This window comes from Elephantulus edwardii, unplaced genomic scaffold (genome assembly GCF_000299155.1).
Source record: "Elephantulus edwardii isolate Elephantulus edwardi_28Jun2011 unplaced genomic scaffold, EleEdw1.0 scaffold00211, whole genome shotgun sequence".
In the NCBI taxonomy this organism is placed as follows: domain Eukaryota; kingdom Metazoa; phylum Chordata; class Mammalia; order Macroscelidea; family Macroscelididae; genus Elephantulus; species Elephantulus edwardii.
Window position 1 is genome coordinate 2,856,975 of NW_006399961.1, and position 24,588 is coordinate 2,881,562.

Here is a 24,588-nt window from a genome sequence, read left to right on the forward strand (position 1 = left end):
CCCTCAATACTCTTCTCCAGCACCACAGCTCAAAGGCATCAATTCTCCTTCTATCCTCCTTAGTCATTGTCTAACTCTCTGATGCATAACAAGTGATTGTGAAGACCATAGCCTGTATTAATTCAGTTATTCTTTTTTTTTCTTTTTGTGGTGTACTGTTGAGTCAGATCCAACTGACACAGGAGTAGATTGCCCCTCCTTCTCCAGTGGAGCATCTGGTGGATTTGAACCTCATGCTTTTGGGATTGCAGCACAGCTTCTTGCCTCTAGGCCACCAGAGCTTCCTAAATTCAATTATTCTTATATCAGCTTCCCTTAAAGTGGAAATCTCTGTCTTGCCTAGTTCAGATCCCAAGAACAGCAAGTTTCTTGAGTGAGATTCCATCTCCAGGGACGAAAGAAGGAACAAGCAATTGTAATTTTGCTAGTTAGAGTGAACTTCGGTGTATTCTCTCCTCTAGAAGCACTTGGTTCCTTCATTCACCAACAAAGCAAACAACTCATTGTCGCCAAGTCTGAACCATGTCATAGCTGACCCTTCAGCAGGTTCTCTGCAGCTGAAAATCTCATAGGAGGAGATTGCCTATCTTGATCCTGGATTTGAACCGCCAAAGAGGCACCACGTTGGTGTTAGCTGTGCAACTTCACTAAGGATTACACCACTATATAGTGCCCTGGTTACACGTCAGGAATCATTAATAATAGCAGCACCAACCCCACGCCACCCCCACCAAATGAGCACACCCCGAAGTATTGCCTATGCATGACTGTCCTCTGCAATTTCCTGAGCTTAATATAAAGTTATAGCACTTTGATAATAAAGCCAAGAAGGCCCAACCCTTTCTATTCAAACAGGTTATCTCCAGGTGGTGGGAATCCAGGGTGATTTTGACAATTTCCCTTCCCTTTGCTTATCTGTGTTTTTGGATAATGAATGCGTATTGCCTCCGTTGGAAAAGAAAAACACAATTAAAGTCTATTAAGCACATTTTACAGTTGGAAATGGAATTGGAAGGGAGGTGTTGAGAGAACAATGAACCAGCCCCAGCAAGCAAGTTATTAACCCCTTGGGCCCCTGGCGCCTTAAGAGAGCAGAGCAAGGTCAGCGGGTCTCTGAAGAGGGGAGCCAAGGAAGCCAGTAGTCCCCCACCGCAGCAGTGAGAAGACAGCAGGAACACCCATCACCCGAGGGAACCTGGCACAAGTTACTTTTGCGTGAACTCCTGGCACCCAGCGCCTGTTCTTATTCATCTCTGCATCCTCAACAAAGGAGCTGCCAAGTAGTAGGTGTTCAGTAAATTTTTTGTCCCACTGAATCAGTTGTCGAAGGAGAGGAAATGCTGTTAGAAAATACATGTTATCAAACAAAAAGCTAGTGGGACTCTTGGAAAATGGGCTCCCGTGGTCTGGGAAACAAAACACATAAATGACCATGTGCCAGAAACCTAACAGAGCCACTCAGGCAGGCAGTAAACAGATTAGCACCTACTGGTTTGGGTGAGAAACCCTTTTTGCCTGGGGAGCAGCAAAATACCCCCTTTGCATTCCCTTTCCTACCAGTGGGACCTCTAGTGAGGATTGCATTTTCTTTTGCAGGAAACTAAGAAAAGAAATCTGTGTAGTTAACAGCTTGTGCTTAATTTTTTGAGACGGCTGTCGTGGTTTTTATTTGTTGGTGGCACCACCCCCACCACAGCAAAATCAAGTCAACTGCTACCAAATCGATTCATTACGCATCTCAGAACTATAACCTATCAGGGGTTTTCAAGGTTAGGGCCTGTGGCTTCAGGCCTTTCTTCCAAGGCACCTTGGGGTGTTTGAAGTGCTTTGGTTGATAATCAAGGGCTTAGCCACTCACACTAGCCAAGGAACTTCTGGGTAACAATAACAAACCCATTACCATGGAGTTGATTCTGACTCAAAGTGACCTGCTAGGGGTTGCCTTATAAGGTTTGTTGTTGTTGATTGCCTTTGAGTCATTTCTGACTCACAGACCCTATGAGCAAAAGGCCTGAAGTCCCTCTACAACTATCAACATTTTATCAAAGTTCACAGAGTTTCTGGAGGCATGCTATTTAGGAAGTGGATGCTGCTCTGCTTCATAAGGTTTCCAAGGCTGTAAACTTTATGGAAGAGAGCTCTGGTGGCCTAGTGGGGAAGGAGCCGTGCTGCCATCCCAACCAAAGGCACATGGTTCCAATCCACCAGCAGTTCCGTGGGAGAAAGATGGACAATCTCTCTTCCTGTGCAAGTTACTGCTCCGGAAAATCTGGAAAACCCACTGGACAGTCATCTATGATTCAGTTCCAACTTAATGGTACTCAACAACAACAGTCCTTATGGAAGCAGATTGCTAAATCTTTGGTTCCCAGCTGAGAGCATTAGCTTCTGTGTCATTAATTCTTCTTAAATGGCAATAACAAGTTGTCTAATTCCCATGCGTTCCTCTCATTCTCTCTCTTCCCCACCTTTTAGGCGACCTACTTAAAGGTCTGAGAATAGTGATGGAAGCCCCCATAAATACCCCAAAAGGGCCAATTGTTGGTCAGGTAATAGAATTTAAACTTTACTCCCTTAAAATTTATTCCCTTCAAATGCCCAACAAAACACTGGAAGGCAGTTCTGCCCTGTTTTCATTGGAAGGGGTCTTGGAGGCCTGCCTTTCTTCTTTTAGGGTCATAATGGACTATAAGTAATGATTTATTGAATGGATGACAAAATGAATGAATCATCACCAATATAAACCAGGCCCTATGCTAACTTCTTTTTACTCATGTGACTCATTTCATCTTCACAACAACATTTTGAGGTTGGGTTACTTCCTTTTTGAGGTGAGAAAACTGGGAACTAAGAAATGAAATGGCTTGCTCAGGTAAGTGGCCCAGCTGAATTATGAATCCATACCTCCACCCAAGTCAAGAGCCTTTCTTTCTACAGCCAATCCCACACGATGGTGTGTTCCAAGGTACATCACTGGAGACCTTGCTAAAAGGCAGATATTTGACTCAGACCTCTGGTGGCCTAGTGGCAAGAAGCTGCACTGCAGTCCTGAAGGCACACAGTTCAAGGCCACCAGCTGTTCTAAGGGAGGCTAGGCATTCTCTCCCATGTGATTAACTGCCTCTGAAAACCCACAAGAGAATCAGCTATAGGTTGGTTCCAATTCACAACAACAACAGTTTAGGAATAGGGCCCAAGATTCTGCATTTATAACAAGCTTCTAAGTTTTAACTTTCCTGCTTGTTGATGGACTACATGTCAAGTAATAAGACTGTGACTCACTGCCTTCTGTCACATGCATGTCACCATGCATGATGAAAGGGATCTTACGAACAAGAGGCCGTGAGAGTCTGTATAGACTAAGTGCAAATATAGACTGCTCCCTTGGCAGCCTGATTAGACACTTCCTTCATTCAGGTCTTGGGGTCAAAAAAATGTAAGACTTTCCTGCTGAGATCCTATGAGCTGTCACAGATATTGCTCAAGTTGTTGAGCTAACTTAAGCCTTTAGTCAGTACCTTCCGGAGAAATTCTGTCCTTCTCATTCCTCTCTAGTCAGAACCAATACATAACTAACCCTTAAGCTCCTTTGAAATGTGTCTACATTGCAGAACTTCCCCGACATACACAATAATATCCATGAATCAATATTGACATTTTAATGGGAGCTCAGGCGGCCTGTTGTTGTTGTATATAATTCAAGTTTGAAGCAACGCATAGCTGGCCTTCCAGTGAATTTCAGATGCAGAAAGAGAATGCCCATCATCCCTCCCCCCACCCCCCACGCAGAGCAACTGGTGGATTTGAACGACGTACTTTTGGGGTTGCAGTGCAGTTTCTCACCACTAGGCCACCAGAGCTCCCTAGTGGTAAGGAGTTGCACTGTCAACCCAGAGACATTCTGTTTGAATCTGAGAGCAGCTCTGCGGAAGATGGCTAATCTTCCATGCATTTAACTGCCTCTGAAAACCTGCTTGAAAGTCAGCTATGAGTGGGTCCCAACTCCATGGTACACAACAGCACAACAGCATTTACATGTAAAGTCATTAGATATAATTAAAAATTCTGTGGGTTTTTTCCTCTTATACTAGCCACATACCAAATGTTCAATAGTCATATGTAGCTAGCTAGTGTCCATCATTTTGAACAGCTCAGATAAAGACTACCTCCCTGTTATCAAACGTTCTATTTGCTTGGAGGGTATTTGATACTAAACAAACATTTCCGGTAAAATTCTAGATTGAGACCAAAGGGACAGCACAAGAGAGAAAGACCCTGGATGAGATGGATTGACTCTGACTGGGGTAATAGGAGTAGGTGTGTCAGAGACAATGAAATCGGCTCAAGATAGAGCAACCTTCAGAGCTCTTGTATATGGGGTTGCTATGAGTCGCAAGCAACTCAACAGCAAATAACAACACAATTAAGTCTGTATAGACACACGCAGACACACAGACTGTTCTCTATCCGTAAGATAGCCATTCTTAGAATTCTTACTGATATTGGAAACCTCATCTATTCGAGTTAAACTTTATAGATTGTTCTTTGGCCAAAATGTGAGCGCATAACTACTCAGAGGCAGCAAATGAATCTGTTCCCAGAGAGATACCTTCTTTTCAAGTGAGGAAGGTGAGACCTAAGAAATGAAACAGCTTGATTCTTGCTCTAGCCCTTGTCTACTTCTGCAGCTTCTTCATGCCACCCTAACCTCCCAACCCCCCTGTTTCCTATGCACCAGTCCATCCTGACTAGGACAGAATTTTCTGCCCCAGGACCTATGCACATGCTGTTCCCCCATTGATTAGGATGTTTTTTCCTCCTTTCTAACTCTTGCGCTTCTGATTTCTTAGAATAATCTTATAATAATTCAGGTCTCAAATAGCTTTCACCTTCTTAGGGAGGTCTTCTCTGACCACCATCTAAGGTAAGTTCCCATTTTATACTTTTTCACAACACACTATGAATTTTATCCACAGTGCCTATGACCATTTGAAATAATAGGTCTACCTGATACTTTGCTTCTGCCTGTCTCACCCTCTTGAATGTAAGCATTAGAGGGATAGTGACCGTGTGTGTGGTTCCTTCCCTCTTTCGTTCCCCAAGGTCTTGCCACAGACTAGACCAGGAATACAGAGTTGCTGAATGAATGAAAAAGTGCGGTCTTATCCAAGGTCCCAACACCAAGCCAAGACCTTGATGGTGTGAAGTCAAAGAAAGGATTAAGCAATCAATTTGAAACCCTCATTTGCATTTTCTATTTTCATTTCTTTAAAGAAAAGGAAGCACCAGGGATGGCAGAAGGGGGAATTCATTAGTGGAGATAGATTCAGGGTCCCGTGGGTGAGTCACTATCTTGGGCTGTTGGCTGAGCTGCTTGCAGAGACCACCCTATTCCATTCGTTTAGCTGTTATGGGAATAGCCATGCTTTTGTTGGGTGCAAAGACCAGGGCCCAGTATACTTTGTTATAGCCTCAATACACAGAACACTGCAGCAGGCCAGGCCAGATGTTCTCCACTTAGGGCCATTTATGAGGAATTGGCCTTTATTTCATTAGGCAGCCTAGCTTCCCAATGATTTAATTTGCTGTTTTTGTGTTGCAAAGAGCCCATGGTGGGAAGTTGAACACATGAGCTTAATCATTAACTTTTATTGTCATTGCTGAAGGAGGGAATGCTTAAAATGACATTATAAATGAGGTCTTAGAACCCTTTTGGTGGTTGGACCATGACAAAGTGAGAGCTTAAGCATTGCGCCACAAGTGACATTAAAGAATTGCAGCCCAATGTCATGAGAAATAGTCTTGCCAGCTTGGCACCACCTGACATGCTCCCCAAGGAGCAAGAAATTCTGTTTTCCTCAAAGAAAGTTACAGCTTTCTGAGCTTTGCTAGGAAGATGTTAAGCCCCCAGATTTTGGGATGGTGGTGGAGAAGGTAGATGGATTAGATTTTACCTAGCAGGAATTTACTTTTGGAATCTCCCAACCAGTCAAGTGACAGGACATTACCATAAAATTGAATCAATCCACCACATAGGCCATTAGTGCAGGCTCACTTTTAGGTACCCAATATTACTTACATTTAGAAAAAAATTTAATAACTGTAGTTGTATTGCTAGAGACGAGTCTTGAACTTACCGTGGACCACCAAGAAAGCAAATAGGTCTGTATCGGAGAGAGTAAAATGAAGTTTCTCCTTGGAGGCTAGGATTTTGGAAGCTCTGACTTACATACTTTGGGCATGTGAACAGGAGGGATCGCAGGAGAGGAAGACCCTGGATGAGATGGATTGACACAATAACTGGGGCAATGGGGGTAGGTGTGCTGGAGTCAGTGAGACTGGCTCAGGACAGGGCAGGCTTCAGAACTGCTGTACATAGAGTCGCTGAGTCACAGGTGATTCGACGGCACATAATAACAACAGTATTAAATATATATATATATGTAGGAGTGAACACAAAACTGGACATTGATATGGATGAACACAGTGGCTATTTTCCTGGTAAGTTGTGAAACTCACCCACCACAGCACCTTGCATCAGAGGATGCCAAAATGTTGCATACAGCGAGTTACTCTTTGCTTTGTGCTCGCCAAGCAGACATAATTCAGTCCTCTCTCTCCTTGCTGACATATACAGACATGGCTTTCCAAAACGAGGCGCCAATTTGTGGGAAAGTCACAGAATCTGTTAGACTCTGATGCTCACACAACGCTTAACTTGATGGTACCTAGATCATCTGATGAGTGATAGAACACGCTAGAAACCCAACAACTAAATGACATAAGGTTCCAATTTTGGGTTTCTAGAAATTTTTCCACTAAGTTTTGCTATGGTGGTTTTTTTCCCCCCCTTCACTCCTCTCATTCTTTCTTATTTCCTGGTTTTGGTCATTTTTCAAAAGACTGATTTGCTATTTTATTGCACATTACTTTACAGATGCAGATATAGATAGGTCTAATATAGACATAGGGAGCTTTGGTGGCCTAGTGGGGAAAAGCTGCACTCCAGTCCCAAAGGCAAGCGGTTCAAATTCACCAGCTACTCCCTGGGAGAAGGATGGGCAACCTCTTCCTGTGTGATTAAACTGCCTCTGAAAACCCGCAGGAGCGTCAGCTTTGGGTCAGTTGCAATTCAACAGCCACAACAACAATAAAAATAACAATATAGATGTAAGGAGCGCTTTGGGCATGTTGCCAGGAGGGACCAGTCCTTGGGGAATGACATCATGCTTGGAAGGGTGGAGGGACAGCGCAAGAGAGGAAGGCTCTCGATGAGATGGATTGATACAGTGACTGTGGCGATGGGGATGTGTGTGGGTGTCAATGAAACTGGCTCAAGATAAAGCAGGGTTCAGAGCTGTTGTGCATAGGGTCGCTATGAGTCGCAGGCAACTTGACAGCACTTAACAACAATGACCGTGGCCTGGTTGTAAGAAGTTATGCTGCAATCTCAAAGGGACACAGTTCTGATCCACCAGCTGTTCTGGAAGAGAAGAATGGACAATCTCATCCCATGTGATTAACTGCCTCTGAAAACCCACCAGCTATGGGCTGGTCCCGACTCGATGGTACACAACAACAACAACAACATAGATTAAATGTAGAGATCGATACATTTATATTGGAAAGTCAATAGGCTGTAAATTGGGCAATAATTTCCAAGCTGGAAAAGCATTGAGCACAAAAAGCTCATGATGAGTTTTGTTTGCTTATTTGTTTTTTAAAGAGGTAAGAGTCATACGTAGCAAGGCAAATGCATTTGATAGGGCTGAAAGGACTTGTTTTCCAGTTTTGAGTATTATACTATGAACTGTTGCACACATCTTCACATTTAAGACATCTAACGTAATCACTGTTGTGAGGTGCCATCGATTGAGGACAGCTCAACGCGACCTGAACCTCAGCCTATCCTGTACCATTCTCATCAGCCCTGACACTCTGGAGCCCGTTGCTGCAGTCCCTGTGCCACTGCATCTTGTTCCAGGTGTTCCCCTCTTTCACCGATCCTCCACCTTTTTAAGCATGATAGACCCCTTCCTATCAACATGCCTAAAGTATTGGAGATGAAGCTTGCCATTCTTGCCTCCAAGGAGCACTCAGCCTGCTACGCTACTCCAAGACATCATCTGTTTGTTCCTTTGGCGGTCCTTGGGGTATTCAGCACTCTCCTCCAATACCACAGCTTAAATGCATCAATTCTTCTCCTGTCATCTTTATTCATTGCCTAGCCTTCAGATGCAGAGCATAGACTAGCTAATGGGCTTCTTAACTTGTAGGTGGATGTTGCACATAAAGAACACGTTCTTTATCATATTATATTGCCTGTAAAACCATGCAGGTTAATGAGACATTTGGTGGTTGTCTCTGAAATTACAAACCGCACTGCATGCTAAGATCCTGTCTAGTTGGGCAATGGAGCACTTCAGAAGTGGTGCTTGAGGAAAATATTACACATAGTTTTATAAAGGATGACATTTTTAATGCCTCCCCCCTGGAGATAGCTGAGAACAAAGCTGGAATGTGCCAGATCTTCAAAGGTCCCAGTCATTTGAAGAGAACCTGTTTCATATTTACATTTCTAGGAAGCCAAATTTTATGACTCTTGAACACTTTGCACGGAAATCTCTCCACACATTTATGATATTCCTGTAGCCCTAACTATCTCCCCCCACCCCGCCCTCCCTTCAGGCTGACAGATTGCTGGTCAGAAGGCTGGCCCCCAGGCTGGACGAGGACAATGGAGCGACCCCAGAAGCCAAGTATCCTTCTCACTCTGCCCACCCCCTCATTTCTATAGAGCCTGCTTGTGATTGCTTGTCTCTTGGCAAGAAATGTTTTACTTGTTTCAGCTTCATAAAACAGAGCCATTATTTGTACCACTTCCCTGTCTGTTTTAGAAGCAAGGGTGTTCTTCACTAGCTGGTTAATGGGTGTGGATTCTGGTGGGTGGTAGAGGTGTGCAGCAGGCTTTTCCAGGTAAATGGCTTCTGGTTGACAGCTCTTCCTGTCGTCTGTCCTGAGCGAGGCAGACAGCTAGGGATGACTGATCCACAATTCTAGACTTGCAACAATTCCAGAGTCACTGAAGGGCTGTGTTGTTGTTAGGTGTTATTCTAGTCAAGTATGACTCATAGTGACCCTATGAACAACAGATACAAATCCTGTGCCATCCTCACAGTCTCTGACACATTGGAGCCCATTACTGTAGTCACTGTGTAAATCCACTTGGTTGAGGGCTATCCTCTTCTTTGCCGCCCTTTCTAACCAGGATGTCCCTTTCTAAGAAATAGCCTTTCCTACTTACACGTCCAAAGTGTGTGCAACGGGACTTCACCATCTTTGCCTCCAAGGAGCACTCTGTCTGCACCTTCTCCAAGACATACTTGTTCTTTTGGAAGTCCTTGACATATCCAATACTGTTCTCCAACACCACACTTCAAAGACATCAATTTTTCTTTTGTCATCCCTATTCATTGTCTAGCTTTCAGATGCATAGCAAGAGATTGAAAAGACCATAGACCAAATCAGGTGCACCTTATTCCTCAAGCAACACCATTGCTCCTCAATAATTTGGAAAGTCCCCTGATTACAGACTTTCCCTGTGCAATACGTCTCCTGATCTCCTGAATATTGGTACCAAGTGTGTATTGATTGTGGATCTAAAGAAGATGAAGTAATTGACAGTTTCAATCTTTTTTCCATCTACTATGATCTGTCTATAGATCCAGTGGTGAGATTTTTTTGTTTTCTTGATGTTGAGATGTAATGCATATTGAAGGCTGCAGTGTTTGAACTTTTGCAGCAAGTGCTTCAAGTCCTCTCACTTTCAGCAAGCAAGATTTTATCATTTGCATACCAAAGGTTATTGATGAGTCTCCCTCCAATTCTAATACCGTTTTATTCTTCATAGAGTCCAGCTTCTTCTTTTTTTTTTTTATTATTTGTGTGTGTGCGTGTACCGTCAAATCAGATCTTACTGGTACAGGAGGAGATTGTCCCTCCTTTCCCGACAGAGCATCTGGTGGATTCGAACTGTGCTCCTCTGGGATTGCAGTGCAGCTTCTTGCCACTAGGCCACCAGAGCTCCCCAGAGTCCAGCTTCTTGAATAGTTTGCTAAGTGTACAGATTGAAGAGGTAGAAAGGATACAACGCTGACATACTTCTTAATTTTAAACCATGTAGTATTCCCTTGATCCGTTAGCACAGCTGCCTCTTGGTCTAGGTCTAGGTTTCACATGAGTACGATTAGTGTTCTGGAATTCCCATTCTTCTCAACATTAGCTATAATGTATTATGATCCACACAGTCAAATGCCTTTGCATAGTCAATAAAGCACAAGTGGACATTCTTCTGCTCTTCTCTAATTTCAGACAGTGTCCATCTAACATCAGCAATGATATACTTGGTGCCACGACCTCCTCTAAATTCAGTTTGAACTGTTCCAGCAGGTTTTGATTGTCAGCAGTATATTGCCTGTGTGTGATGATAATGATGATGTTGTTGTTGTTATGTGCCGTCGAGTCGCTTGCGACTCCTAGCGACCCTATGCACAACAGCCCTAAACCCTGCTCTATCCTCTGCCAGTCTCACTGCCTCTGACACACCCATCCCGATTACCCCAGTCACTGAATTGTTTGATAATTTCCACATTCTGTTGGATTACTTTTCTTGGGACGAGCGACAAATACGGAATTTTTTCCATTCGAGGTGCTATGAGCAGTGTTTGAATTCTCTTCTGCTTTTATTTTCAACAAACATGGTGGCTCTGTGTTTAGAACACCTCTTCCTCTCCCTCCCTGGAGTGGCTGTAGTGTTAGTCTGTCCCTCACTTGTAGACTCTGCTCCATTTTTTCTTCAGTCATCATCATCTTTGTGCTTCTCTTACCCCAGTGCTGCCCCTCATGTCAAAGCCTTGATATAGTAACCTCTCTATTCCTCACAACACCTAGCACAGGACTGCTGTTGTTTTTAGGTTCTGTCTAGTTGCATGTGACTCACAGCAACCCCATGAACAAGAGGTGGAAACCTGGCCCTAACTTGCACCAACCTCACGATCTCATCTATGCACAAGCTCACTGTAACAACAGCCGCTGTGTTGACCCATCTTGCTGGAGGTCTTCCTCTCTTTCTCTGACTCTCCACTTTTCCCAGCCAGACATCTTTTCTTTTTGCAAGGACTGGTTCATCCTGACAACAAGTTCAAAGTATGAGAAGCAGAGTTTCACCATCAGAGCACTCGGGTTGCATTTCCTTCAAGACAGATTGTTTGTTCTCTTGACGGTTCATGTTATTATATTCAAGGTTCTTACTTAACCACCTTCAAATCTAAGGCATCAGTTCTTCCTCGATTATCCTCATTCACTTTCAAACTTTCAGATGCATAGGAAGCAATTAAAAATACCATGGCTTGGATCAAGTAAGCACACTTCAGTCTCTGAACTGACATCATTGCTCTTTAGCATGTTAAAGAGGTATTTGATGGCATATTTCCCCAATGCAACAGGCTTTCTCATCTCTTGCCTGCTAGTACCATGGGTGTTGACTGTGGACCAAATTCAGGCACGATGAGATGGAATTAACTTTACAGCAGTGGGTTTGATTTCTCTTGGTATGGTTTTTGGTTTCAGTTTATTAATTCTCTTTCAACTGCATCTGCTCTTCTGTTCAATACATCTCCTGAAGCTTCCCACCACTCCCCACCCCCCCAAAATAATGATTTCTTTTAAAATATCTTTACTTGATTCTTACAGGTATGGTTTCTTCTTTTTATCTTTTTGTAATCATTATTTCCCAGTTGTCCTGCTAATTTCACTTCTTAAGACCTACCCTCACCCTATTCTTAAGCCTCTTCTCTCATGGATCGAGCTTTCTCAGAGACTTGGGTGACTCTCGAGAACTCAGCTTATAAGAATTCAGGGCACGTCTTGGGCTGTGGAAGAAGCCTCTCATTAGCCTGTCCCCCAATTGTGTGCAGGACAGTTCTAGCTTGATCCAGAACCAACTGACTGCAGCTTCTATCCTGCTTCTGAGTATCATGGCCCAGTCCATGGCTCCTCTAGCACCCCTGCCCCAACCCTCCTCCAGAGATGCCTCTCAGTTTCTGATTCTTATGAGTTCCCTTTCTTGTTTTAGAGAATGGATGTATGTTATTTCATGTTTACTATCATTCTAATCACTTGCAGGGGCTTAAATGTGGGCATAGAGATTTTATATGTTTGATCTGCAAACAAGAAAACAGAAGCATAGGAAGGATGTGCAAATTAGCAGATGACTACCAGCCAGGTATCCACAAATCCAGGAAGATAGCCAGAAAGATAGGAAGATAGTCTTCTGGGAGTTAAAGGGAAATGCCTTTTTCCTAGTAAGCACTGGCTTTAAATACCAACTTGCAAAAAAAAAGTCCAACTTTGGAGGTACCAAGTGTTACCTGTAGTGGCAAGGCCAGCGTACTCAGGGGATGGGTTGCTGACAGGGGAGGAGGGAGGTGGCACTTCCACAGATATGGCAGATTTTGCTGGAGAAAATGATGGCACTGGTGAAGGGGTTGGTGGGGCCGCCTCCGTCAAGATAATCTCTTCTTGAACTTCTGCTGTAGACAGAGAAGGTGGTGGCTTTTAACAGTCAAATTCAAGGCAAATTGTCTCAACACACTGCTGCTGAGTCAATTCTGACTCCTAGTGGCCCTATAGAACAGAGCCGAACTGTCCTTTGGGGTCTACAAGGCTTTCCATCTTCACAGGAACACACTGTCACATCTTTCTCCTGAGGAGCGACTGGTGGGTTGGGACCACCAATCTTTCCACTTGCAGCCAAGCATTCAACCTCCATATCACGAGGGCTCCTAAGTTGTCTTTAAGGAACTTAACCATGAAGTTTTATTTCCCTTCTCTGTCATGCTACTTAAAGCCCTTCAGTGCTTTCCCACCACCGTCATTACCCTAAAGGCAATTCCCATACGCACGCCTGCCCAGTCCAAAGAGGGAAACGACGTGATTCCTTCTCACATCATTTGAGCTGCTCATCAGAACTGAGCTCTTTGGGATGCAGAGTTAAAGAAGCACAGCGTGCAGATAGAAGACAACCAACGAGACCATCACATCGGGCCACTCCCAATGACTTGTGGGCTTACCAGTGCTGCCTTCGCCTTTCATGGCTCTCATGAGCTCATTGGCCCTCTCCTGACAGTGCAGGGATTCTAACAGGTAGAGCACGTAGTCATCAAACATCAAGTGGATTAGGTGGAAAGACCCTGTTGTGAGAGAGTATCCAGAGAGAACGGTAAGGCATGTCATCTCATGCAAGCCCCCTCTGCCTAGTCATAAGCACATGGCCCACTGTATTCTCAAGGTCAAGCTCCCTGCTGGATTATAAACTCTCTGGTGGCCTAGTGGTAAGAAGCTGCACTGCAATCCCAAAGGCACACAGTTTGAATCCACCCAACTGCTCTGCCAGAGAAGGATGGGCAATCTCCTCCTGTGCGATTAACTGCCTCTGAGAACCCACTGGAGGGGCAGCTGTGAGCCAGTTCCGACTCAACAGCATACAACAACAACAACAATGGTCAAAGACCTCTCTTCGTCACTGCATTCTCAGCCCAGCCTTGTGCTTGGTATAAGTTATGTGCCAATAACTGTGTGTGGCAAGGGAATCACTCCCCGCTCAATCTGTTAATGAAACACCATACAAATGACACCCACTGAGCCATCTGTCTGAAAGCTTTGGAGTTCTCACATACCCACACTGGGTTGGTCCCTTTGGAGCATGCTCACTTTGTTCAGCACTTACTACAAGTGCATTTCATCTGTATCTCTTCTAGAAGTGTATCTGATTTCACCCAGTCGGACTTTAAAGACGTCCATGGTTAGAGACTTAACTTCAAGTTCACTGGTAGCTCAACTTTTTTAACCGACCAATTTCATTTGTCAGAGAAATAGAGGAAAACTTCAGGGCGCTAGATTGACACGGTGACTGCAATGATGGGCTGTTAAGCATAGGAGAGACTATGATGATGGTCAAAGATCAGATAAGAGTTTTGTTCTGTTGACCATATAACAACATGAGTGTTTATACATGAGTTGCAGTTGACTTGACAGCACCCAATAACAACAACAACAACACTGTTTAGTCTCTACAGCTATCTCGTATGGTATCTATTTTTATTCCTTTATTGCTGGGAAAGTACTCATACAAGATGATCCATCTTCCTTATAGGTCATGCTGCCATCTGTGGACAATGCAATGGACTACACCTAACAGAGGCTCAGTTGAGGTCAGCTGTAATCAAGGTCCCTTGGATGACACAGAGGAAGGAGTTAGCGCTCATCCCCAGGTTGATGTTTCCATCCCCGTGTGCGGATATCCTGTTGCCCCATGAAGTGTCCAGGACTCCTCACTTACTTCTCCCTTCCAGCCTCCCTCTTAGCTAGCTTTTCTCCACCTTTATGAGACTATCATTACTTTGATTCCATCATTGTCATGGCCATCACACCATTGTCATTGTCATCACTCACCATCATCCTCATCACAGTCACCACTTAGTTAATGCTTACTATGTACCGAGAACTCTGCTAAGCACTTAGCAAACTCCCATCTCACCCTTACGACAATCTGCTATGCATGTGGGATCGGCTGCCTTTCTATGTGCGGAAGCATCTCTTCCCCAGGAATAAATAAGTAGGAATCTGCCTGGTTTTGCTTTAGCCACACACTGTTTCTGTTCAACCACCATTCATCTGTCCAATTTCATCACAGGACAGATGGGAAAATAAGGCCTAGAAGGCCCAAAAGACTTGGTCCTGGAAGCACCATTTGAATTGGAAACTACACTGCTCCAAGTTGCAGAAATAAGGTTAGGGGGTTAAGTTGGAGGCATCTATAGGACTCTTCCTAATGGAATTTATCTATTTTCTCCTTCTGAATTCCATTTTGTGTTTGTACTTGCCTGATACACACTTAAATGCTTAATGTCAGATACATGAATTTGTACTAGGAAGGTTACTGAGGAAAACCTGTTCCTTGATTTCAAGGGCATTACATGGCCAGCAGGTCATGCACGTATACCCTCTGATGAAACACAGCCTACAATCCTTGTGCCCACAGAGTTCAAGTCAAAGGTGGTCTATCCTTGAACTCCTTCCATTGGCTTCTTGTATCCCAGGGTGGTGATGTCCATGTTCCCACCACCCCCCCCATCTGAAATTCAGCAAGGCTCAGATTCTGGTGCATCATTGTGAAATGCAGTTTCCAAAAGTAAATGTTCCACTTCTTGCCCCACAGATGGGTCCTGAGAACCACTGAAATCATACAACAGCGGGTGCAATTATAGGGTCAATTGCTACTTCATAACTGGGACTTGACTTCATCACTGTAATTCTTGTAAATCTTTAAAATGTAACTGAACATTTATCGAACCCTAGTCCTGTAACAGCCACCACACCAGGCACTATAAACTTATTGTTTGTATTTCATTCTCATCACAATTTAGAAGATGGGTAATATCCTTTTACAGATAAAGAAAGTGAGACTCTGAGAAGTTAAATAACAGAACCAAGACTTAATTTCAAGGTAGTCTGATTATGAAATTGCTCCTTAATCATTATGGAATATAAGCTCCCTAACATGAGGATAGCAGACCTACATCACAGACGCTCCAAATTGAGGGAAAGTACACAAGATGCTTAATAAATGGTAGCTTGCTGCTAAAACAAAAGTGCCTGTGTGATACATAGAGTTGACAGCCAAAGAGCCCAAATATGGCATCAGATACTTAACAGAAAGGGTATCCAAGATAAAACAAATACATAACTGGAAGCTAAGTCAAGAATGATAGAGAGAGAAGAATAGTATAAAATAATCAGAATGGTTTAGACTATAGGTAGACACATTGGAAACCATGTAGACAACTCGTGTTTTATAGACAAGAAAACAAGGATCAGAGGAGATTAAAAAATGTGGTGAAGACCACATGGTTAAACGTCAGTGGTGGGACTGGAGGCCAGGGCTGAAGGGAAAGTGAGGGTGGAGAGCTTTATTGGCCTTTGTTTCTGACTGTGGTCAGTTATACAGTTGATCTATTATATTCCCAACCATTCCTCGAATTTGTAGAACTTTGGCTGAAAATAGAACCTGCTGAATATTGTGCTGAGTGCTCTGAGTATGAAGGAAGCAAAATAATTCTCTCTCTGATGCTACGATGCTACAGAATTCATAGTGGTCAGAAATCAGTCATTAGGATTACTAGGTAGTTTAGTGCCAGGGGATGCGTGTGGGGTCTTGATCACAGGAACTGTGCAAATAAAAACAGAGACATAAAAAAAGAGGTAAAGAAAAACTGAGTGGAAAAGACAAACATCAAAGACACAAGAGGCAGTCGTAACTAAAACACTCCTACTTTCTTTCTCTCTTTTAACACTTGTCTTATATATTTAACTTTTGACACCAGCAGTCAGGAAATCAAAAGACATAGTGCATTAGGAAAATCGGCTGTTATGGACCTCTCCAGAGTACTGAGAAGCAATGACGTCAGTCTAGAGACTAAGGTGCACCTGATCCAGGTCATGGTCTTTTCAACTACTTGCTGTGCATCAGAGAGCTGGGCCATGACTAAGGATGACAGAAGAAGAATTGGTGCCTTTGAGTTGTGGTGCTGGAGAAGAGTATTGAACATACCATAGACTGCCAAGAAAACAAATAGGTCTGCCTTGGAGAGAGTGAAACCAAATTTCTCCTTGGGGGCTAGGATTTTGAAGCTCCATCTCACATATATTGGACATGTGGCCAGGAGAGACCTTTCCTTGGAGAAGGACATCATGCTTGGAAGGGTGGAGGGACAGCGCAGGAGAGGAAGACCCCAGATGCGATGGATTGATACAGTAACTGGGACAATGAGGGTAGGTGTATAGGAATCAGTGAGACTGGTTCAGGACAGGGCAGGCTTCAGAGCTACTGCTGTACACAGGGTCACCACGAGTTACAGGTGACGTGATGGAACATAACAACACAACAACATTTTATGTCTTACATGTTTATATCTAGAATGTAAACTACACAAATGCAGGGATTTTCATCTGTTTTGTTTGCTGGTTTATACCCAGGTTGCTCGAACAGTTCCAAGAGTGCAGGAGAAGTAGAACAAGTATTTGTTAAATGGACAGAACATACATTGGCCACTTAAAATATGCAATATAAACATCATAAAAAGATATTACTATTATTATTACTGCTGCTTTGTTGTGTCCTGTCAAGCTGAAACCAACTCATAGGTGATCCTCTAGCCGATTTTCAGAGGTAAGCAATCTCATGAGAGAAGACTGCACATCTTTCTCCCTTGCAGCAGCTGGTGGATTTGAACCTTATTCCTTTGGGCTGGCAGTACAATTCCTTACCCCTAAGCCACCAGAGTTTCCTTTATTATTATTATTGTCTCCAATTAACTCAAGGGGAAATGAAGGCTTAGGGAGTTCCAAGAACATGGCCAAAGTCTGAGAGCTAGTGAGAATCAGAGCCTATTATAAAATTAGAGCCAATAGGAAACTGTGGTGGTGTCACTGTATCCTAACAGTAATGGCACTGGGTAGAATCAATGCATTTCTGTTTGTTTGGTTTTTTTTTTTTAAAGAAAAATTTAAAATTGAAAAAAAAAACCCACACAAAGAAATGAAGAGGAATACCAGTATATTTAACTACTCAACTTTATAAATGTTAACATTTTACTATGTTTAAATGTAATATAAAAGAAAAAATGAAGAGAAAGCTGAAGTCCTTTGTGCCTCATGTTTATTTCCTTAATAGCCATTTATTGGTCAATCTTCTTCCCCAGTGATAATCACAGACTTGAATAGAGTTATTTCTTCTTCAGAAGTTTAATGCATTCAACTTCTAAGCAAAAGGTTGGGTGTTCGAGGTCACCTAGAGACTCAATATCTCCAACTTAGCCACTGAGCACTCACTCTGCACAGAGTGCAGTCAAACCATGAACCACAGAAATTGCCAGGGGTTGGAATTGCCTTGATAATAATGGTTTTTGTTCTGTTGTTTTGTGTGGTGTTTTAAACTAATTTTCCTGTTTTCAAATTTTATAGAAATCATGTCATATCTTATGTGGTATTCTACAACTTTATTTACTATCTGTAATTTAAAATATATCCACCTTGACACACGGAGTTCCAGTTCATTCATTTTATTAGCTATTGTTTGGCTAAACCATAACTTTTCCATTGTTCTATTGATGGCATTTATGTGGTTTATAATTTTTCACTATTTGAAATTAGCCGCAGCGAGCTCTGGTGGCCTAGTGGCAAGAAGCTCCATTGCAATCCCAGAGGTATGTGGTTTGAATCCACCAGATGCTCTGCTGGAGAAGGAGGGGCAATCTCCTCCTGTACCAGTCAGATCCGATTTGATGGTATACACAACACACAAAATAATAAAATTAAATTTAAAAAAAAAGAAAGAAATTAGCTGCAATGAATAGTTTCCTAACTGACTCCATGTGCTTAGGACTTGAAGTGGTGTTGTGTCCAAGAATACACAAATCTTCAGCCTTAGGAGATGTTGCCAAATTGATGACCAAAATAATTTGCATTCCAACTGGTGTGGTTGTAGTTGTTAGGTGCTGTCGAGTCAAGTACGACTCATAATGACCCTGTGAACCAAGGATCTGAACCCTGCTCTATTCCTGCACCGTCCTCATACTTCCTGACACACAAGAGCCCACTGTGACAGTCACCATGTCAATCCATCTGGCTGAGGGTCTTCCTCTCTTCACTGACCCTCCACCTCTCCCACCATCACGTCCCTCTCCAGGGAATAGCACCTCCTAGCAATATGCCTAGTGTGAGAGGTGAAGCCCGATCATTCTTGCCTCCAAAGAGAATGCTGGCTGCACCCTCTTCAAAACGTATCTGTTTTTTCCTCTTGGCCGTCCATGGGATGCTCAGTGTTCTCCACAGATCAAAGGCATGAATTCTTTTTCTGTCTTCTTTATTCATTATTCAGCTCTCAGATGCATAGCAAGTAATTGGAAAGATTATGGCCTGGATCAGAAACACTTTAGTCCTCAAACTGACATCATTACTCCTCAATAATTTGGAAAGGTCTCTTACTCCAGACCTTCTCAGTACGTGTCTCTTTATTTCCTGACTGCTGGTATCAAGGGTGTTAATTTGTAGACCCAAGCAAAGTGAAGCTGTTGAGAGTTTCAATCTTTTCTCCATCCATCATGATGCTGCCTATGGGTCCAGTGGTAAGAATCTTTGTTTTCTTGATATTTAGATGTAATCCATACTGAAGGCTGCATTCCTTGATCTTCTGCAACAAGTGCTTTGAGTCCTTCTCACTTTCAGCAAGCTAGGTTGTGCATCTGCATAATCAAGGTTGTTGATGAGTCTTCCTCCAATCCTGATGCCACACTCCTCTTCATAGAGTCCAGCTTCTCAGATTATTTGCTCAGCATACAAATGAATAGGTATGGAGAAAGAATATAACCCTGACATACTCCTTTCTTAACTTTAAACCAGGCAGTGTTCCCCTGCTCTGTTAGAACTACAGCCTCCTGGTCCAGTTATAGGTTCCACATGGGTGCAATTAATGCTCTGGGATTCCCATTCTTCTCAATGTTTGCTACACCTTGTTATGATCCACACAGTCAAATGTCTTTGCATGGTCAATAAAGAACAGACGGTCAAAGGATGTGAAATCTTACTGTGTTTTAAATTTGCATTTCTGTTATTATTAGAAAGGCACAACATACCTTATTTGATTATCGTCTATTTGAATTTGCTTTTTTTGGTGACTTTTCTATTTCTAATATTTGCCCACTTATTTTTCTTCTAGAGTACTTATATTTTAAAAATTTAGGTTAACCAGGGAGCTCTGGTGGCCTAGTGGCAAGAAGCTGCACTGCAATCCCAGCGGTACGTGGTTCAAATCCACCAGATGCTCTGTTGGAGAAGGAGGAATAATCTCCTCCTGTACCAGTCTGATCCAATTTGACGGTACACGCACAAAAACACAATAATAATAAAAAAATTTATGTTAACCAAAACCACCAAATTAATTTCTGTTAAATCTGTTCTGACTCCTGGAGACCCTCCATCTGGTTTCTGAGCCTGGAAATCTTTCAGGGAATAAAGTACCCATCCTTCTCTGATGGAACAACTGGTAGATTCAAACTACTGACTTTTCAATTAGTACTGTAACTCCAGTGGTCCTTAAACATGTACATGGGAAAGTTTATCTTCTGGATGCTAATAATTTTTTGTTTCTATGCCTTTTCAAAACATCTTCTCCCTTTGTGTGACTTTTTGCCTTGTTTTGGCTGGTGTTTATGGTATTCCTGTCAAACGAGGTTTATAATGTCAATAAGAACTCAATCTTGGGTATACTGTCTTTGTAATTTGCCTGGCTTATGACTTTCTTCCTCAGCCATTGGAAGTTCCCACAACCTTGCATTGTAGGCAGTCTAGAACAAGGTCTCCGAGCATTTAAAACTGTTTCTTGCATGCACTCTGTAGATGCACAGGGCCATGTGAGACTCCAGCATGTTGGAGGTTTGCCAACTCTTGGTGACTTTTGGGGGAAAAAAATAATTTCCTATTGCAAAACCACAAAGATACCAGCATATTTCCCTCTGAAAGGTTTTGAGGTTTTTCCCTCTCTTCTTGACATGTAGATATTTTAAGACATTGTCAGGAAGGGGTCTAATTTTATCTTATTTTCCCTAAAACATTAACCCCAGATCCATTCTCTGAATCCTTTCTCCACTGACTTTACTGCTATCCCCACACTTTACATCCCAACTCTCTCACTGAAACAAGAATCTGATGAGGTGAAGACATATTTCATGTCCATCTGTCTGGCATCTCTGACCTGTTCCAGTATCTGTCTAACAGTTGTTGTTGTTGTTGTTGTGTACTGTTGAGTCAGAACCGACCTATAGCAGTCCCTCCAGTGGGTTTTCAGAGGTGGTAAATCTCAGGGGAGGAGATTGTCCATCCTTCTCCCATGGAGCAGCTGGTGGTGACCTCGAACTCATGCTTTTGGGATTATAACAGAGCTTCTTGCCACTACCTCCACAGCATACTCTCTTACTTATAATGCATCTGAATTTTGTCCTTTCTTATCTTCAAAATGTTTTGACTTTTTCTGACCCCTTTCTTTTCCAGTGGCATGTTTATCAATTTCTTGTATATCTAAGCGGAAGTACATTTAATTGTACACATTTCCAGCACCATTGTGGCTGGTGCCCTTTCTCCAAGACAGATTTTGTTGTTCTATTCACAGTCCAGGAGACATTCAATGCCCTTTGCCTATATTCTTTGCCAACACCACAACTTGAAGGCATCTGTTTTTCTTCAGTCTTCTTTATTAATTCTTCAACTTTCAGACGTTGTTATGTGCCGTCAAGTCACTGCGACTCATAGCAAATCATATATACAATAGCTCTGAACCCTGTCCTCTCCTTAGCCAGTCTGTCTCTGACACACCTACCCTTATTACCTCAGTCACTGTATCAATCCATCTCCTCCAGGATCTTCTTTTTCCTGCACTGTCCCTCCACCTTTCCAAACATGATGTCCTTCTCCAAGGACCAGTTCGTCCTGGCCATATGCCCAAAGTATGCCAGATGGAACTTTAAAACCCTTGCCTCCAAGGAGAAACTTGGTTTAGCCTTTTCTAGGAGAGACCTGTTTGTTCTTTTGGCAATATGTTCAATAACTTCCATATACATATTGAAAATGTCATGGCTTGGCTCAGGCACATCTTAGTCTTTAATTTGATATCCTGGCTTTTTAGCACTTTAGAGAGGTCACTGACAGCCAACTTTCCCCAGTGAAATATATATTTTAATTTCTTGACTGCTGCTACCATAGGTGTTTGTTATGGATCCAAGTAAAGAGAAAACATTGACAACTCTAATATTTTCTCCCAAGAATTTTGAAGACATGTCTTGACTCTGTGTCTTGGCATCTATCTTATGCCATCTCTCCTCTCCTTGAGTGTTTAATCTCTTCTCTATCTCAAAAGTGCATTCTATATGATAGTATTCTTAGAAAACCCTAAAGACTCAGCAAGAAAACTATTGGACATAGTTGACCAGTTCAGCAAAGTAGCAGGATACAACATCAACATACAAAAATCAGTTGGATTTCTCTACAGTGACAAAGAGAATACAGAGCCAGAACTAAGAAAAACAATACTATTCACAATAGTTAATCACAAGATTAAATACTTGGGAGTAAATCTAACCGGAAGCACAAAGGATCTATTCAAAGAAAATTACAAAACATTACTATAGAAAAAAGAGAGACCTGGAGAAGTACAAGAATATCCCTTGCTCATGGAAAGAAGACTCAATATTGTGAAAATGGCAATACTACCAAAGGCAATTTACACGTTCAATGCAATCCCAATACAAATACCAATCCCATTCTTCACCGAGATGGAAAAGGTAATCTCCAGTTTCATTTGGAATGGAAAGAAGCCCCGAATAAGCGAAGTACTCCTTAAAAATAGAAAAAAGGTAGGAGGCATCTCACTCCCTGGTTTAAAATCCTACTACACTGCCATGGTGGTTAAGACAGCAAGGTACTGGTGCAATGACAGACACATAGATCAGTGGAATAGAATTGAGAACCTGGAAATCAGCCTATCTATCTATGGTCAACTGATTTTGGACAAGGAGATGAAATCAGTTAAGTGGGGAAATGACAACCTTTTTTAACAAATGGTGTTGGCAAAATTGGAAAAATATCTGCAGAAGACTCAAGCAAGATCCACATACAAAAACAACTCAAGGTGGATCATAGACCTAGGACTAAAACCAAGGACTATAAACTTCATTAAAGAAAAGCTTAGAAGAACTCTAGTAGTCCTAATCCACAACATAAACAGTCTTCCAAGTATCCTGAAAAATCTACAACCAGGAGAAGATAAAATAGATGAATGGGATTTTCTAAGAATCAAATACCTATGCACGTCCAAAACCTTCTCCAACAGGGTAAAAAAGGGAAGTCGCAGACTGGGAAAAGGTATTTGGTAATGATATGTCAGATTAGGGACTTATATCTAGAATTTATAAAATGCTTGAGCACCACAACAAGATATAGGTAAATAATCCAATAGAAAAATGGGCACAGGATATGAACAGACACTTCACCAAAGAAGATATTCAGATGGCCAACAAGCAAATGAAGAAATGTTCAAAATCCCTAGCTCCAAGAGAGATGAAAATCAAAACAACTATGTGATATCATTTCACCCCAGCAGGAATAGCAAAATTTAACAGAACAGCAAGCAACAAATGCTGGCGAGGTTGTGGAGAAACTGGAACCCTGATTCACTGTTGGTGGGAAGTGTAAAATGGTGCAACCGCTGTGGAAGGCTGTGTAGCACTTTCTCAAAAAGTTGCAATTAGAGATACCATTTGACCCAGCAATCCCACTACTGGGAATATACCCCAAAGAGACCATAACTGACATCCAAGCAGATATAAGCACACCCATGTTTATCATGGCTCTGTTTACAATAGCAAGGAGTTGGAAACAACCTAAGTGCCCATCAACATACGAATGGATAGAGAAACTGTGGTATATTCACACAGTGGAATACTACGCTGCATTGAAAAACAAGGAACTCACGCAATATTATTCAAAATGGGTGACCCTGGAGGACATTATGCTGAGTGAAATATCTCAGTCACAAAATGACAAATACTGTATAATGCCACTGTTGTAGAATGGGACTGACATCAGGGTTGGGGTAAAGACTGAGAAATACTGGATAAATTATGTGTACTGCATTGAAACAGATGAGGGAGAGAACTGTTTACAAGCGATATATGATAGGGTATTATGGTTATGACAAGAGTCCAGAATGAAGGTTGCCTAGTGGAGTGTACTCGGGGCAGGAGGATTGTATACCAATGAAGGATTTTTTTCTTTTACTTTTCAAAGAGAAGAGTGAACTGGGGTGTGGGAGGGTGGACAAGGAGAAAAGTGCAACAATGAATGAATGGAAATCCAAAATCTCTATAAATGTTCATTAAAATTAATAAAATAAAAAGTAAATCCTAAGTCATTAACATAACAAGGCAACACATTCTCAAATGGAATTCTAGTCCAACCAGCCTCCTGCTGTCGAGTTGATTACAGTTCCTAGAGATCTAATGGGACCCCGTAGAGCAGAGCCACAGGCTTTAGGAAAGTAGATTGCCATACCTTTTTCCTGCAGTGTGGCCAGTGGGTTCAAACCACTCACCTTTTGGTTAGTAGCCAAGCTCTTTAATTACTCTTCTACCAGGGCTAGGATTTACAGCCCAAATTCTGCGGGTGCTGTAACTCAGTAACTAAAGGACTTATGTCTTTCCTTTTAGAATACCTGCATGTGGAACCCTTATCTGCCACATGAAGAAGTTCTCTGAAGCCACTATCCTAAGAGAAAATTTAGCCACACGGAGAGGCCCATTATGGTTGGGTGCCTAGACTGGGAGTCATACCGGGCAGCCCAAGGCATTTGAGTGTAGAAGCCTGCAGAGAATTCTAACTCCCAGCTTTCAATGCACCCCCAGCCTTGGAAATTGGGGAGAT

The 24,588-nt window shown here is 42.4% G+C and overlaps 1 protein-coding gene across 2 annotated transcripts in view; it reads right to left on the reverse strand.

Annotated features, from left to right (window-relative positions):
- Positions 1 to 24,588, reverse strand: part of RFX4 (regulatory factor X, 4 (influences HLA class II expression)) — a 292,151-nt gene that overhangs the window by 31,597 nt on the left and 235,966 nt on the right. For both annotated transcript variants that reach the window (XM_006897540.1, XM_006897541.1), the window contains 2 exons: positions 13,131 to 13,250; positions 12,429 to 12,590 (listed from right to left, as the gene is read on the reverse strand). In XM_006897540.1, the coding sequence (XP_006897602.1) occupies positions 12,429 to 12,590; positions 13,131 to 13,250 (282 nt within the window). The remainder of the gene's footprint in view (positions 1 to 12,428; positions 12,591 to 13,130; positions 13,251 to 24,588) is intronic.